Below are 18,048 nucleotides of genomic sequence, written 5' to 3'. Positions count from 1 at the left end.
CATAAGTGCCTGCCTGGCAAGTGCAAGGTTGTGAGTTCATCCTGAGTACAAAAAAAAAAAAAAAAAAAAAAAGAAAGAAATTAAACAGTATCTACAATTAAATGATAATCGTGACACAACACATTGGAAGTTATGGAATCTAATAAAAAAACATCCTAAGAGGAAAATTATTAGTGGTGGATTCTCATATCTGGAAAACATAGTGAGCTAAAATAAACTAGCTAATATCAAACCACAGAGTTCTACAAAAAGAACAAGTCACACTTAAAGCTCATATGAGGGAGGAAGTTACAAGGATTAGAACAGAAATTAACACATTTGAGAGTAAATAATACAGAGAATCAATGAAATGAAAAGTTGATTCTTTGAAAGTTTAAATAAAATTCATACACCCATAACCAACTTTATCAAAAAAAGAAAAGGAAAATCCATGCAGTGAGGCATAAAAAGTGTGAAATTCCAATGGATCCTGCAGAAATCCAGAAGATCATCACTACCTGCTTAAAGAACCTTTGATAAGATGGAAAGCACAAAGAAATGGACAGTTCTGTAGATACATTTCAATTATCAAACCTGAATCAAGAAGATATAAAAATTAAATAATTCAATACCTGTCAATGAAATTGAAAATGCATCTACAAAATTACAGACATCTAAAAACCTACAGGTGTGGTGGCACACCTCTACATTCCTAACACTCAGGAGGCTTTGAGTTTGAGGCCAAACTGTCCTCTATCGTGAGTTACAGCCAAACCTGGATTACAGAGCAAGATCCAATCTCAAAGGAAAAAACAAAGAAAGGAAACATATCAACAAAGAGAATCACAGAACCTTGTGTATTCACTACTGAAATTTGTAAGCTTTGTAAATTTTGTTTACCTCTGGCAGCAACAGCCCCAGTGTGTTAGCTGAAGCATGCCCCAGTGTGGAAGAATCTGATTAGCTTTATTTGTTCAAATATGAAGGGGGTATATGGAGGGGAGAAGGAAAGATAGGAAGGGAAAAGAATTTAGAAAAGGATAAAATGGAAACAAATCTTTGTAAATAAGGAAAGGAAAGTGGTTTAAAGGGAGAGAAAGGGAATGGAGAAGAAAGAGGAATGAAGATATGACATACAGTTACAATTTCCCTATGATAAATATGATCATTATGTATATCTAAATTGTATCAATAAACTTAATTTAAAAAATAAAACCACTGGCATCATGAAAACACAAGTAAGCAATGCATTCAATACCCATAACAAAGTGAGTATAGACTGCCCTAGATTTAACTACACTTAGACACATAAATTACCACATGTTCTGTAATATCATCTAAAATTATGTATTTTATATCAGAAACATCTGATGTAATTCATGGAATATGCTATACTGTAAAGTACAGTGACAGTCTTTCCACTGTACAACATGTGGCCAACTTCCCTGAATCACATTTCTGCTTATTTGTATCACCAGGAAAATATGTGGTATGCATTGATGTTTCAGCTAATAATAGACTGTGAAACTGTAAGACATTCTGAGCACATATATTTTCCCATAAAAAGTCTTGCTGAGCCAGGGATTTAGCTCAGTTGTCAAAGTCATAGGTCATGGGTTTTAATCCTTGGTACTAAAAAAATAATATTAAATATAACAATAATAAGTCTTGCTAGCCTTGTTAATGCATGCTTGTAATTCCAGCATCTCAGGAGGTAGAAATGGGAGAAAAACTACTTAGTGAGACCTATCTCAAAATTTATGTGAAAGTTCTGCAGATATGGGTAAGTGTTTTAGTACCGCTAGCTTTTCTACCCTTCTATAGTGTGTGTACTAGTTTGTATTTGTTTAAATATCAAAGGCACTTATGCCACTGAGCTAAATCTCTGTCCCTTCATTTCTTATTGTATTGAAAAATCGCTTTTCTTTCTTTTTTTGGTAAGTTTTATTTGACTAAAAAAACTTCATATATTAATTCTTTTTTATCAGTTTCATTAATTTTGTCCTCATCTTTACTATTTTATCCCTCAAACTGAGTTTTTATCTGTATTATGCCAGTTTTTCTATGCCCTTATGGATGCATAGTTACATTGTTTGGGTACCGGGAAACAAACTCACAACCTCACACTTGCCAGACAGTTCATTTTATTGCTGAGCTGTACTCCCCAGATATATTTTTATTTGGGTGTGGAGAGTTGCTGGCCAAAATAGTAATTGAACCTGAGTGCAGTTAAGAAGAGAACTCGGGGGAGAACAATTCCCACACTGCTGGGATGTATGCTTAGAGTGTGGAGCAGAATCTTCAGGATAACACTCAACAAAATTAAGAGGAAGTTATCATCAGAGATGTTCTCTTAAGCCATTGTGTCCCTTCTGCCTCAACACAGTTACATAAACTAGATGGACATTTGCCGTGTAACAAACCATCCCATCCTCAGCCAGTCCCCTGACAAAAACTATATAGTAGCACAAAATGTCTTTCTTCTATGTCATTGTTCTCATATACTTGAGTTACAAATAAATAAGTACAGATGTCTCAATTGGTTGTTATTTTCCTGAGGCTCCTTTATGCCAAAGAAGGAAACCCTCTGAGTTCTTGGTGATTGAACTAAATCTCATCTTCAAGTAATCTGCTTCACTTTTTGGGAATCCCCAGCTGCACACTCTGAACAAGTGGAGGACTAGGCTCCCCAAACCTGAAAGCTAAGTGGGACATTCAACTCTTTATTTTAGTCTTGACAAGGAAGACATCATAGCCACAGAATACCCTGGAATGTCTCAATGAAGTTGCAGCCTAGGTTTTTCAACCCAGAGGTTATCAATGTTCAGTTTCTTAGTCAGTAGAGGACTGATTATTTGTGCAATCTTTGTCTTATCTTTTATTTTTTTTTCATTGTGCTATCATACTTCTGTTTAAGCAGCATCTGCAGTGTCTTTTATAAATGTCTGGAATGCAAGGTTTCAGAGCATTGGCTTGTTGAATTTTTGGCATTTTTCAACCCTGTCCTGGTTCCCATTAAGGGGTAATTTGGATACAAAGAAAGGAAACAAGTTTGGTGCCAAGTGAAACAATATCTCAGCTCAGGAAACAGAGTGCACTTTGTTACCTGGCAACTTTTCAGGGTCTCTCTTTGTACCATAGAAACAAAAGAGGCTCCAAACGCTTAGCGGCATAAGCGCCTGCCTTGCAAGCAGGCAGTCGTGAATTCGATCCCTGGTACCAATAAAAACGAAAAAAAGACAAAAAAAAAAAAAAAAAAAGAGGCTCCAAAGAAGAAGTTATTTCTCTTTTTGCAGCCTCCATTGCCCCCTCAGGAGTCTTGATTACCAAGCCATCTTTAGAGGCCTCTCTAAAGGGTAGAAATTTAGAAATGAATAAGAGAGCCAAAATGTAGGACCGGAGTATTATGGAGCTCAAGGTCTTGCTGCAACCTTGCATCTCTGGAAATGTTATAACTATGACAAAGAGGGTCACCTTAAAAAGATGACAAAAATAGAGGTTTTGGGAAGATGGTGGAACAGTAAGCAGCAGAATAAACAGCCTCTCTCAGAGAAACAGTCCAGATGCTGGAAAATAGCATTGTAGGGAAGACAAGAAGGAAGAAAGTCACTCCCCTCGACTCAGGAAGAATCCACAGTGAGAACTGAAGTTCCCAGAGAGAATAAAAAAAGAAAAACTGAAACAGAAGAAGGCAGTAGCTGGAGGTGCTTTCGGCCAGAGCTACACCCACTATAGCGAAGAGCTTTGAAACCCGGGGATGCACGGTCACAGTGAAGGTGGTGGCTGGCAAGCCAAAAGACCTCTGAAGGTGGTGGCAAAGGGAAGCAGCAGACTAGAGAAATGCACTGAGTGATGGTGAGTGTAGAGGGCTCAGTCCTCCCACAGTAGAGGGTGAATGGCCAGGAGCCATTTTAGAGTCAGGCACAATAAGCTTGGAACTGGAACTGCAGCCAGCATCCTTTTGCCAGTCCTAGCTTGGAGCAGACTGAAACTGCTTCGGAAATTGCTTGGAATGAATGCCACCTTTGTGTGTATTCCAACAGCCATCACTGTGGTTTCTCTAAAGTTATCCCTAACCAGCTCCATCCCTGCACATACTCTGTGGTGGGAGCTCTCTGTTGTTAACCAGCTCAAGTGGGAGGCAGCAGCCTGCTCCACCTCTGTTTGCACTCCAGCAGCCACTAATTAGCCAAAGCAGGCTGGGAATAGAGGCAAACAGCTCTACACCAGTGAATCAGATATCCATCAAATATCCCTAGCCAGCATGGGCTAGAAAAAGCAAACAGTCTTGCTTCAGAGAAATTGTAGCCAACACAGGAAGTGCCAGGGACCCCACTACCCACTTGTCTGGAAGAAACCAGGAACATGACATGAAGAAGAAGCAGCACAAGGCAGTCTCTGGCCTCCAACCCAAACGGTTCTGGTTCAGGAGATGTAAACACAGAAGAGATAGGAGTCGCACACTTGAAGTTTCTGAAGTAATAGCAACTGAAGTAAAGAAACAACTTAATGAGGCAATAAAAGAAATTAGAACAGAAATACTGTCTCAGGTAAAAGAAGAAATAAGAAACATAATAAAAGAATTGCCAATCATGTCTAAAGAAGACAAAGACAGAAGAACAGAGGAGCATATGAAAATGAAAGAAACCTTCAATGACAAATATAAAAAAGACTTAGAATACATGAAACAGGTTCAAAGAGATTACCAGGAAATTAAAAACACCATTGAAAGCCGGCAAAACTGCTTGAAAGAAACTAAAGACAGACTTTCAAACCTTGCAATCATGAAAGGAAAAATAACAAGGAACCAGGAAGTAACAATTCAAAGGCTACAAGATGGCAAAAAGAAGTATAATTTAAGAATAATAAATGAGAAGCAAGCACCTCCCCTCCCTGGTAAGTGGTGGCAGTGTGGCAGACTGCTGCCCTTCCAGGGGGAGAACTAGCAGCAGCTCCTGAGATCCGTGCCATGTTGGAACTGAGGACACTGGGAAGCCAAGCAAGTACCTCCCTTCCCTGGTAAGCAGTAGTGGTCTGGAACACTGCGGTCCTTCCAGGGGGAGAACCAGCAGCAGCTCCTGAGATCCATGCCATGTTGGAACTGAGGACACTGGGAAGCCAAGCAAGTACCTCCCTTCCCTGGTAAGCAGTGGTGGTCTGGCAGACTGAGGCCCTTCCAGGGGGAGAACCAGCAGCAGCTCCTGAGGTCAGCACCATGTTGGAACTTAGGACGCTGTGAAACCAAATAACCAGCCTGCCTCCCTGCTAAGCAATAGTGAACCTACTGATGCACGGCCTAGAGTCAAATATCCCACTTCCCCTATCCCCCTTCTCTCCCGCCCCCTGCTGCCCATTAGCAAATGGAAACCAGAAATCTGAGCATCTCCTGGGAGGTTGACCATAACAAATAAGGAGGACTTCCTTCTACCATCTCTTTGAAGGCAAATATTTTTATTACTATTTTGCTCTTTTCTGATTAATGGTACTGCTCTATTTAATATTCTGTTTTGATAAGTTCTATAGTGTTCTATATTTCATCTCATTTTGATATACACGATTGAAAGAACAACTATTATAAAGATAACAAAATATACTGTGATACCTATTACTGTTATCCCGGTAACCTGCTGTGAAGTTCTGTACCAATTTCACTGTATGATCTTAGTTGGGTTTTTTCTGTCTTGTTCTGTTGTATACTTTCAAAATAAAATTAAAAAAAAAAGAATAATAAATGTGAGTAAGAAAGCAGGGGTAAACACAAATGAAATACAAAGGCTATGTACAGAAATAATTAAAGAAAACTTCCCATGCATAGGAAAAGGAAATGATATTCAGATAAGTGAGGTATACAGAACTCCAGCCAATTAAAACAAATCTGCACCCATACATATAATACTCAAGATCCCAGAAATTCAACACAAGAACAAAATATTAAAAGCTGTCAGAGAAAAGAAACAGATCATCTATAAAGGAAAACCCATCAAAATCATGACAGACTTCTCAACACAAACCATCAAATCAAGAAGAGCTTGGAGTGAAGTATTCCAAGTCCTGAAAGAAAATAACCTCCAACCCAGATTGATGTACCCTGAAACACTATCTCTCAAAATATGGAGAAACAAGATACTCTCATGACAAAGAACAACTGCAGGAATTCATGACCACCAAACCAGCCCTACAAAAAAATAATGAAGGACATTCATTCTAGAGAAAGAGAAAAAGTACATCATTTCAAGAACACTGGCAGAGTATGCTCACTGAGCGGGGCAGACAGTGGAATGAAGGGTAACAGTAGGCAATAAACAGAAGAAAAATAGCATGGCAGAGACAAGGCAGAGAAGGTTGGCCATAATCACTAATACAGATGGCCTCAATTCACCAATAAAAAGAAACAGAGTCGGGGCTGGGGATTTAGCTCAGTTGCATAAGCGCCTGCCTTGCAAGCAGGCAGTCATGAGTTTGATCCCTGGTACCAATAAAAACAAAAAAGACAAAAAAAAAAAAAAAAAAAAAAAAAAGAAAGAAAGAAAGAAAGAAACAGACTGGATCAGGAGATAGGGTCCATCAATATGCATTATGAAGAAACACATGTAACGTGAAACTGTTTGTAAACTGGAAGTCAAAGATGAGACAATAATGCTCTATGCGACAGGAAACCAGAAAAAAGTTGAAGTAGCTTGCCAATCAGCTGCAGATTGGTTAGCAAGCCATGACACCTTTATACAATGGAAAACTACTCAGCTATAAAGATAACCTTGAGGCTCTTGTAGGTAAATGGATACAAGTTGAGATCATGTCCAGAGGTAAAAAGGTTTAGTCATCTAGGTGAATAGCATGTTGCCTCCCTAGTATAAAAACTAAAGGAGTTAGTGGTACCAAAATGTACAACACATCCTGTGAAAGTGAAAGGGGAAGACTTGTCTAAAAAGGGAAGGCAGTGGCCACTGTTAATTTATCATGATTTGAAATCCATATTTTTATTATGTTTAGTTTGATTTATTGTTTTAGTTTGCCTACTTGTATTAGATTTGATGGCATGGACAGCTATTCCAAAGATAGCAGGATATATTATGGTAACAACTGTTGATTTCCTATTAGCTTGACTTGAAGCCCTGTATTGCTTTCATCGTTTTGTTTTGACTGATCTTATTCTACTCTGTTTTGTTTGATAGTATCACGTCTGATAGTATAAACAACTACGTTGAAGTCAATAAGATGCATTATGATACCCATTGTGGTTTTACTCTTATATCCTTTTGAAGTCCTGTCTCCATTGTTTTGTTTTTATTGGTTTTGTGCTGTACTGTTTTGTTCCATTTTATTACACCTGATATGGGTAATTCTTTTGAAAATAACAAAAGGCATTACAGTAGCCATTATTTATCTCCTTGTATTTTGTTTTTAAGTCATGTACCATATTCATCCTTTTCTTTTGATTGACTCTATTTTGTTTTGTCTCACTTGGTTTTATTCTCTTCAAAATAAAAAAATAAAAAATAATCCATATCCTTTTGGAGATAATATATGTCCCTGCTGATGTAGAGCAATGAGACTATCACAGCAGTATAGCTCATATTTTGTACATGTAATGGGAAAATTGACAGAAAATTAAAAGTCATTGAAATATAAACATGAAAAGAAAACGTGGAGGGTAAGAAGACATAAAAATTTATGTAAATCATAGTACTGGCTCCAGTAAAAAAGAAAAGCATGCAGCACTATATACATGAAATATATAGTGACATATATACACGAAATAATGTACAATGATGTTAGGATACAAGCAGTATTTTATTATATGAAAAACAGCATGCTAATAAATAGGTTATGTAATGACGTCTCAATTTTGAAACGTTGAGCTCAAAAACACATGCTCACAAGCCTCTCAAATATTTATCTTCATAGAAAATGTAGCACTGAACTCAAAAACATCATTTGTTATACAGAAAGCTGTCCCACATTTCTTACTTATGTAGGATTTCTCGCCAGTGTGTTGTTTCATGTGTTTGAAAGCTCTGCCACATTATTTGCATGTATAGTATACCTTAGTTACTTTTCTCTTGTTGCTGGGACAAAAAATACCTGATACTCAAAATTAAGAAAGGTTTATTTAGCTCACAGTTTATGGAGGTTTCAGTCTATAATGAGATGGCTCCAAAGCAAGGTGGCATGGCAGAGACAACACTTTAAGTGGCAGAAGACAGCAAACATAGTAAGAGCTGAAGTGCAGGAACAGCAAGCTACTTTTCCTCCCTTACATTTTAAGTAGGCTACACCCTACCAGGGCTGGTGTAGCACCCACAGTCTCAGTACCCTCTTCTTGCACACTCAGGATGTTTAAAAAGTGATGACCCTGGATCCCTGCTGAGTTGCTTAAACTTCTAAACTTCTCAATTTGACACAATGTATCAACCAATATATAAGGTTTCCTCCCCAGTGTGAATTCTTTCCTGTTTCACAATTTATGTGTCCTGAAAACTTTCTCACATTTCTTACATAAAGTTTCTCCCCACTGTGAATTCTTCCATGTATTTGACAATATGAATGTGTGATGAAAGCTTCTGCATATTGCTTACATACATAGCTTTTCTATCCAGTGTGAATTCTTTCATGACTTTGCAAATGAGCATTTCTGGTGAAACCTTTCCCGCACAGCTTACATACATAAGGTTTTTCTCCAGTGTGAAGTCTTTCATGTCTTTTACAGTCAGGATTTGTGCTAAAAGCTTTCCCACATTGCTTACATATGTATGGTTTAGCCTGTTTGTGAGTTCTTTCATGTTTTACACAATAATCACGTATGCTAAAAGCTTTTCCACATTGCTTACATGTATAGGGTTTTTCATCAGAGTGAAGTCTTTCATGTCTTTGACAATAATCATGTGTGCTGAAACCCTTCCCACATTGCTTACACAAATATGATTTAACTTGACTATGAGTCCTTTGATGTCTTTGACAATAGCCATGTGTGCTGAAAGCTTTCCCACACTGCTTACATACATAGGGTTTCTCCCCAGTGTGGAGTTTTTCATGTATCTGACAATAATAACTTGTGCTGAAAGCTTTCCCACATTGCTTACATACATAGGGTTTCTCCCCAGTGTGAGTCCTTTCATGTCTTAGACAATGAACATATTTGCTGAAATCTTTGCCACATTGCTTGCATACACAGGATTTCTCCTTCATGTGAGCTGTTCCATGCATTTTATATTTTCTGTGCCTGACGAAAGATTGTCCACATTGCTTATATACACAATTTTTTCCCCCATAGTGTTGTCTTTCCCAGTTTTGATCATCATTGGGTGTGCTGGAAGCTTTCAAACTTTTATTACATAGGAAGTCATCTCTAAAATGTGCTCTTTCACTAAGATCAGAGTAGGATTTCCCACACTGATCATACTGATAAGGTCTCTCTCCAGCCTTAGTCCTTGCATGTTTCTGAAGGGACTGGGAATCACAGCAGTTTCTTCCACGTTGAGTACATTTATAAAACTTCTCTAAAGATCTCAAATATTTATATGCCTCTGATGCAGTGTGAGCTACCATGGGCACATTCAGTGACAAATGCCCATTCAGAGGTGTTTTACAATCAAGGCTTTTTGCTTGTATTAAACCAGCTTTTTGCATGTCCATTTTAGCATCTGGATTCCAAAGGAATATTTCTTCATATTTATTCCAAATTTTACATCGATAGGATTTCTCTACATCTTCACTGCTGTTAAGAAAAAAAAGTCATGATAAAAACTCTCCATATTAAAGATTTAACAGAACAAACTTTGTTTTGATGCCTAAGAAATTTTGAAAATGTATTAATTGAATCCTAGGAGAATACCCTCTAACCATCCACTGCCCGTCATATTCATTAGGAGATGCTTATGTTGCTCTATTTTGCAGTTGGCATATATGTGTATCACATATTGATACCCTTTCCCCCATCACTCTCCTTCCTCTCGTTTCACTTTTTGTGATTCCCATCTCCAAAAGTTAACCTTTCCTTTTTCACCTCTTCTTTACTTTACTAATTTATAGTTTTTGGCTTCTCATACGAGAACCATTTAACATTTTTGTCTGAAGTTTTTCACTTAACTTTATGGGAGAAAGCTGACAGCATATTGCCCATCTTTTTGGTTGAATATAGAAGATATTTTCTTGGGGCTGGGGATTTAGCTCTGTGGCATAAGCACCTGCCTTGCAAGCAGGCAGTCGTAAGTTCGATCCCCGGTACCGATTAAAAAAAAAAAAAAAAGATATTTTCTTTTTCTTTTCAGTGCTGGGAATTAAACAAAGATCCTACCACAAAATCTCTGGAGTTTTTTTTTTTTCATACTTTGAGGTTCTCATTGATGAATGAGTTTCACTGGCTGTGCTTCAACTTGTCATCCTGCATGATCTGCTAACCACAGTGCTGGATTTATCAAAGTACAGTAATACACTGAGCCTATCAACGATTTCCTTCATCCATGCAACCAGTGGTTCCCGGGCTTCGTGTATGAGTATGCATGTTTCTGTACAATATGATTTTAACTCTTTTGCAAATATATTCAGGAGAGGTATACTGGATCAAATGCAACTGCTATTTTTACTTTTTGAAATATCTGTGTACTGACTCTCATAGTGACAACAGCATTATTGGAGAATGCCTTCTAAAATGTTAAGTCATGAATGGACTGAGTTCTCTGGACAATGGCTTGAAATTACCTACTGAAGCACTAGAATTTTGTATTTTGAATACTGCTTCAAGGTTAGGAATTTTTAGATACTGAGTGTGTTATTTTCATGTGTAGACATGAATGGATATCCTGAAGAATATCTGTTAATAGGATTTCCTGTATGATATACACCTACATACAAAATCTAAATGAAATTTCATACATGCTCATGATTCAATTGTAAGGTTGAAAGACTCAATCTTTGCAAAATGTTTGTGACATTAAATTGAACTTGGCCTCATGTCTTGATTATCATGTTTATTCTTCCCCACTGACTCATGAGGAACATTATATTTCCTTGTATGTACAAATTACCTTAGATATCTCCAGTAATCTTGATGCTCTCCTTCAACTTCATGGTCATCAGAGGTTCTTCCTGAATTATGACACAGAAATAGGAGAATTCATTATGCTATAACAAAAAAAATTTAGACATTCAAGTTAGATTGATAAAATGGTAGAGCCAGTCCTGAGATTTTCTTCAAAGTATGGTCATTTTTTTTTAATGAAGCAGCATTGATGAGCAAAAACCATATTCTTTGAGATAAAAATGAGAAAGATGTCATCCTTACCTATAGCAGCCATGTTCCTAAAGGTTTCCCTCATCACATCTCTGTAGAGCTTCTTCTGGGATGGATCCAGCAAAGCCCACTCCTCCATGGTGAAGTTCACAGCCACATCCTCAAAGGTCACTGCCTCCTAAATGACCATACATTTATTTCTCAAAGGAGGGTTGAGATCCACAGGTTGGGATAACTCAATACCTGTAATACATATTTGAACTGAGAGCCAGATGTGATGGAATCAGAGTCTAAGGCAGGATGATTGCCCTAAGTTCAAAACCAGTGTGGGTTCCAAGTGAAGTCACAGTAGGCCTGAACTACACAGTGACACACCTTGACTCACTAAAACAAAACAAAACAAAATAAAACAAAAACGAAACAGCTGAATGGAGACTGAATCTTCCAAATCTTAATTTCATGTCTTGATCATCAATTTCATGTGTATGTACATTCTTTTCAGAAAAAAAAAAGTCTGGTTCTAGATTGCCACTCATTGTCAATGCAACAGCAGAATAGCAGCAATGTTTCTTTCCTGGGTCACTGCCAGGGGATCTGTGCACTGCATCTAATCCAGAGCTCACAGAGGAGAGCCTACAAGATCACCAGGCATATAACACAGGGACACATGAATACCTAATGAATGGCTTTAATGCTTTCTTATTATTTATGGCCTTTATACTTTGCTTCTTTGCTTATTGTGAAGCAGCACTGTTAATCTGGCTTCAAATAAAAAACATAATTGAATATCAAATATAGTATATGAGTAATTAAAATGTTAATTGAAAAAGTTTTATTAGAACAAGTTTATGAAGAATGAATACAACCAAACAACATAAATGTCAGATTACTTCCGTTATTATCATCTCAGCCTGTGTCACAACTTTGCAGGCTTGGGGCTCTTAGTCTGGACAACTATTTAGAGGATAACAATATGCAATATAGTAATGACTGTGGATTTCTTACTGTCCTATCACTGTTTTGTTTTGTTTCATTTTACTGTCCTGTTTTACTCCCTATTAAATAAATAAGTAGAAAAGAATGAAAACAGGCTAACAATGTAAAAAAAAAATGTCAGTGGCACCAAGTGATCACCTTGCACTCAGATGTGTCCCAAACTTTGAAAGATATACTCTCCATAGACTCAAGAAAAATGTAAAATATGAACCTCAAATATTGAAGAAATAGTAAGAACGTGACTTGCTGATACAGGACTTAGGAAATCATCTGAAACTAATTATAGAGCCACAAATCTTACAGTGATTTTGAAAAGACACAAAGGACAATAGTAAGGATTTCTGTTAGGGAAGGTAATTCTCAATGAACTCAAAATACAGATAAAAAAAATCACAAGAACGAATATAATGAAATACACACAAAAACAAAAAGTGCTGTCACAAGTATGAGAAGATGATATAAGATAATATACAGAAGCTCTTACTGAAGAAATGGAAAAAGAATGCCTAAAAATAAAAGCATAAAAGACCAAAAAAAAGAAACAAGTAAATTTTGCTATGTATAGAAGCTGAAGTTTGTAATCCAAAAGAAAGCCTCCAACTTTTTTTTTAAAAGTCTAATGTCAATAGTTATGAGGAACAGAAACTGTAGCCCAGTGGTGGTAGTTATAGTGTGGAAGGTTTATAATAAGATTTTCAATGATACACAGTCTGCACCAAACAATAAGCTCCTGAGCATCCATGAGATTATCTCAAATCTGTTTCTGGACAGCAAGTAAGAAAATGTACATACTAAATGTACACACCCTTCATGCATTTATTTCAGTGACAGACAGACAAGCCTGCTTTCCCTAACTGGTAAGGGAATTAGAATGCTATGCAGGCTAACAATGCAGACCCTGTTAGGAATTACATCTACATCAGCAGTGCAAATAAAGCTGCAAAATAATATTGAATGAATTAAAGTATGAATTCTCTAACAGAATAGTTGGGCACTACAAAGGTATCCACCTAAGGTTGGGGTGCATTTCAGTGGTACAGCACATGCACAGTACTCATCAGTATCTCGGGTCCTCAGTATCTGCAGCATAAAAATGCACAGGAAGCCCCGGGGTATAATCTAGTAGTGATGAGAAGGGGCACCACGCAGAAAGAAAACATAGCTGCAGCAGGTTAGTCAAGCACAGCAGTGCTGACATTTGGGGCTATGCTTTCCTCTTAATGAGAGCCATCTTTTTTGTTATGTGACATTGTTCAATGTCCGCGGCCTCCATACTGAAAATGCTATGCTTTTTTATGCTATCATGATTATAACAACTAAACTGATTTAAGAGCATGGTCTCAGGGCTGGGGATTTAGCTCAGCAGCATAAGCGCCTGCCTTGCAAGAACGCAGTCATGAGTGCCATCCCCAGTACCGATAAAAAGAAAAATTAATAAATAAAATAAAGAGCATGGTCTCAAGTTGCATCTCTTTATATAGAAATGTCTCAAATGTAATCTTTCTTTATGGCAGAAGAGTATTTCATTATATTTTTTTAAAAACACTTACTGTGGGGCTGGGGATTTAGCTCAGCAGCATAAGCACCTGCCTTGCAAGCACATGGTCATGAGTTTGATCCCCAGTACCAATTAAAAAAAATACCCACTTACTCTATTTATGTTACTCAGTTGATGGGCATTTGAGTTGTTCGCAAGATTCAGCTATTACAAACTGTACTGCTATAAATATGAGTGTGTTTGTATGGCTGTGGTATGATGCTTTTAATTCTTCTGGGAAGATACCGAGAGGTGAAATAGCTGGATCAAACATGACCTTTAATTGTAAGCACTGCATTGTCTCACTGGTGTGAGAAACCAGAGGAGTAAATAAGGGCCAAAATGCATCCTAGAAATTGTGAAATGGGAAGGAATTATTCAAAAGGAAAGAAAACTAAGGTGGCCAAATGGGGAAAGAAAATGGAGAAATGGAAAACCAATGATTAAAATAAGAGATATAAACAAACCTTTGTAAATAGAGGAGGGAAGATGGGTTAAATGAGGAGAAGGAATTGGAAAAAGAGAAGAATCAAAATATATAACATATAGGAATAAATTTCCTATGATGAATAAGATCACTGTGTACAACTAAAATGTACCAAGAAAATTTTTTAAAAAGAAATTGCAACACATTCATGGTTTTTTGTTTTTGTTTTTTTTTTGGTACTGGGAATCAAACTCATAAGTTTACGCTTGTCAGGCAGGTGCTTATGCCACTGAGCTAAACCTCTGGCCGCCCCCCTTTTTTCTGAATTCATGTTTTCTCATACACACAATCACCACTGCTTGATGAACCAGTGACTTAGCAGATGCAGCACACACAGAAGCTCCTGAATGACAGACAAGTACAAGAGTGGGCAAAGGCCTCGATACCTGCCACATCTCTAGCCCTTCACTCCGCTCAGTGACTGTCTGCAAAGTAGTTGCATCTGTCATTGCACGTTCTCTCCTTGTCCTCACCACCTGCACTATGTTTCAGGAATCAACTGTGTGAAAAGCTAGGCAGGCTTCACTGCTTCATACTGTATGACGACAGCCACAGACAGACCAAAAGGTGCTTTCAACTGAAGCTCTGTGCTTTGTCTGAACTGTGTCAAAAGCCACTCCCACGGGCATCTCCAGGATACCAACATGCAGAGTCTGTCCTCAGTGTGTGGGCAACCAAGAGAACTTAGGCAGATTCAGGGACTGCAGTTACCCGGAACTTATGGATCATATAACAAAGGCCCATGCTCATCTCTTTTCCTGGAGAGAGATAAATCACTGCAAAAGAAAACAGCCTTGGAAGTCACAGTTCTGGACAGTCAAGCCTTCAGCTCTTCAATGTTATCGAAATGGAAGTGAGATTACATGAGTGGTAAAATTAGCATACAAAAGCAGATATTTACCAAAAGTTAAAGCAATTAGAAGGGTTTCCAAAATCTGCATGAATTAGAAGTTGTAATGGAAGTGTTTTCTCTTCATACATGCACATGCTTGTTGGTTTCTGTTCAGACTGCTCAGGCTTGTGTCTGGTCACTGAAAATCTCTATCCTACTGAATTGTTAGTTATGCAAGCCAGGTAGTGTGAACAGAGTGGGGCACCTCTTTATTTCATTTTACTCATTTAATTTTATTTTAGTATTTAAGATAGGACATCACTATTGAGGCTGACTGTGAACTCTCTATGGAGCCCAGGCTGGTCTATAACTTATGGCAATCCTCCTGCCTCAGCTTCCCCAGTTCTCAAATTCCAGACATGTGCCAACACATTTGGCTCTTTTTAAAATAATAATAACTACCAAATGAAATCAAAGCAAACAAAAGAAAAAAATCCATGGCGTTCCCTTTTTAAATACTACTTATACTGTTGTGTTCAGTAGGTTGCTTTAGGCAACTTGATTAAACAGCTCTCCAAAAAAATCAATCTAGGGACTGGGGATTAACCTAAGTGGCATAAGTGCCTGCCAGGCAAGCTCAGGTTTGTGAGTTTGATCCCCAGTACCAACAAAATTAAAAAAAAAAAAAAAAAATCTGATGAGTACCATGTTCTACAAAGGATTTATTAGAGTAGAAGTACACACTCTACTTGAAACTGAAAGCAAAAATATCATGATCAATGTAAAGGAAGTTAAAAAGAAAATGTGTTGAAAATGTACAGAATATGCTTGTTCAGTTAAACATCACTGCTAATCCTTGAGTCCTTTAAACCTGCTCAACACACTTATTTGATTAGCTTGGGAAAATGTATGTAACACAATACAAAATTCATAACACTAAATAACTAATGCACTTTATTGAATACAGTGCACTGTACATCACTGCTTGATCACCACTGGTGGCCTGTTGCTGCCAAAGGAGTGATTCATTACTGCAGTCCACCATCCTGAGCAAGAATTAGACAATATATCACTAGTCTCCAAAAAGAATAAAATACAAACCTCAAGGTAAGATTTCAACTTAATTATCTACTTTTATTATTCAGTGCTGGAGATTTATCACAGATCCAAAGGCATGTGAAATAAGTTACTGTCAGTGGAGGTAAATGAGAGGGTCTTGCTCAATCATCCAGGCCAGGATTCGTTCAGTAATACACTTGCTGCAGTCTGCTAAATAGCTGAGAGTAATTGTGTGAATCACCACACCTCGCTAATTTTAACTTTACGTGAGCACTAAAATCTTGGTAAATCATGGTGAATAAAGAACCGCAGTCTTAAACTGGCACAGTGACACATACATGTTACCGCAGCAGTCATTGAGATACACATACTATCAATAAATCATGGTTCACTGGGAAAATTTTGAGACCAAATCTCAACATTAAAAAAAAAAAAACCTAAAAATTCAGTTCCTGTGCAATAAAAACTATCAAGCACCAATTTTGCATCAAAATGATTAGATCAACTGATCAATGGTAACAAAAAATATATTTACCTAATATTAAGTTCCCCTTCCTTCTTCAAGCCTGTGACTTTTGGCCACCTCACAGACCAAACAAGCACACAATTCTTCCTTCAGGCTTACCCTAAAAACAATCTTTCATATTGTTGTAGGCGCTACTCTTTGCACTCATTCTGGTAATCTCTTCCACACCCTGTCCATTCTCCTTTGTTCCATCCGAACCAGAAAACTGTATATTCCTGACAACTGATAACCGCACAGTTTCTATTTAGGCTTCTTTTCTACTCTAGTGCTCCATTAATGCCTACCCTAGATAGCATTTCAATATTTCAACAATGTCCATCATCAGGTCAGACTCTAAAGCCATTAATTAGGAGAAGAGGACACCTAATCCCTTTCCACTCATATACGTATCACATATACAAGTGCATGGAAATGCCCCAATTCTAGGCCTTTCTCAGTGCGGGGTTAACAGGCTGACCCTTCTGTCAGTTATTCTTAGCAGGTACACCTTCCCCTGCCCTTGTTAGTACTTTAACATCTCCCCCATTTTTCTGTGAATTCTAAACTCTGGCGGTTCTCACTTCAATAGCCTAAGGGTGAGTACGGGTGTCAACTAAACAATTCAGTAGAGAGTATGCATGTCTAATACATCGCCCTTTAAGGAACCGAGTGTTCACCAAGTGTCTGGTAAGTGCTCCGCCGCCGCTGAGGCACATTGCCACACTTCTCTGAATTCTCAGGACTCTGTCACACCTATAATGAGTTTCTCAAAGTGAGGACATGTTGGAAAATTAGGAGCCCATTACAAACATAAAAAAGCAGAGGCTGGCTGGGATTTTAGCTCAGCGGCATAAGCGCCTGCCTTGCAAGCGCGCATTCATGAGTTCCACCCCCGGTACCAAAAAAAAATATAAAAAGCATACATTTAAAAAAGGAGTCGTGGCTATGAGATCCTGCATCACAGACATTTATAAACTTAATCCTCCAAGAATTGCTGCTAGCAGAAATGACACCAGAGATCCAAACCACAACTGCTTCAGGGTCTCCCCTCTCGCCAGAATGGGGGAGATGCGAGGGCAGTAGGGGTGTCCCAAAGCAACATCGTGGGCGGATGGTGTCCCAGTGAGGACCCAAAACTAGCTTTGTCCCAGAAAGGCCCAAAAGGGACAGGGGATGAATCATTGTCAGTCCAGGAGGACCTCAGAATCTGAGGCCAAAGCGCGGAGGCTCAAGTCACCACAGCTGGTGTGACCACTTCTCACATCTCATCCTAATTTCACCCCGTGGCAGGGATCCCATCCCACAACGTCACCATGGTGTGGCTTGAGGGTCTCTCCAGGTCTTTCCTAATCAGGCTGTCGGCAGCAGAAACCACAAAAGACGGTCTAGTAAACTCTTCGGCGCCATGACACCGGAAGAACTC

General features: G+C 38.2%; 1 protein-coding gene across 1 annotated transcript; it reads right to left on the bottom strand.

Moving 5' to 3' along the window:
- Window positions 1-7,751: 7,751 nt before the first annotated feature.
- LOC101788928 (zinc finger protein 709-like) lies at window positions 7,752-18,048 on the bottom strand. Its single transcript, XM_063233824.1, has 4 exons — window positions 17,938-18,048; window positions 11,261-11,387; window positions 11,004-11,064; window positions 7,752-9,694 (listed from the first exon to the last, which is right to left on the bottom strand). Exons 1-4 carry the CDS (start codon window positions 17,938-17,940, stop codon window positions 8,569-8,571), a joined length of 1,317 nt encoding a protein of 438 aa, XP_063089894.1. The 5' UTR covers window positions 17,941-18,048; the 3' UTR covers window positions 7,752-8,568.

The sequence above is a fragment of the Cavia porcellus genome, unplaced genomic scaffold, assembly GCF_034190915.1.
Source record: "Cavia porcellus strain 051 isolate PalLab524CR breed Dunkin Hartley unplaced genomic scaffold, mCavPor4.1 scaffold_23, whole genome shotgun sequence".
Taxonomy (NCBI): Eukaryota; Metazoa; Chordata; class Mammalia; order Rodentia; family Caviidae; genus Cavia; species Cavia porcellus.
Note: the sequence above shows the minus strand (reverse complement) of the source record. Positions and strands in the feature narration are given on the sequence as shown.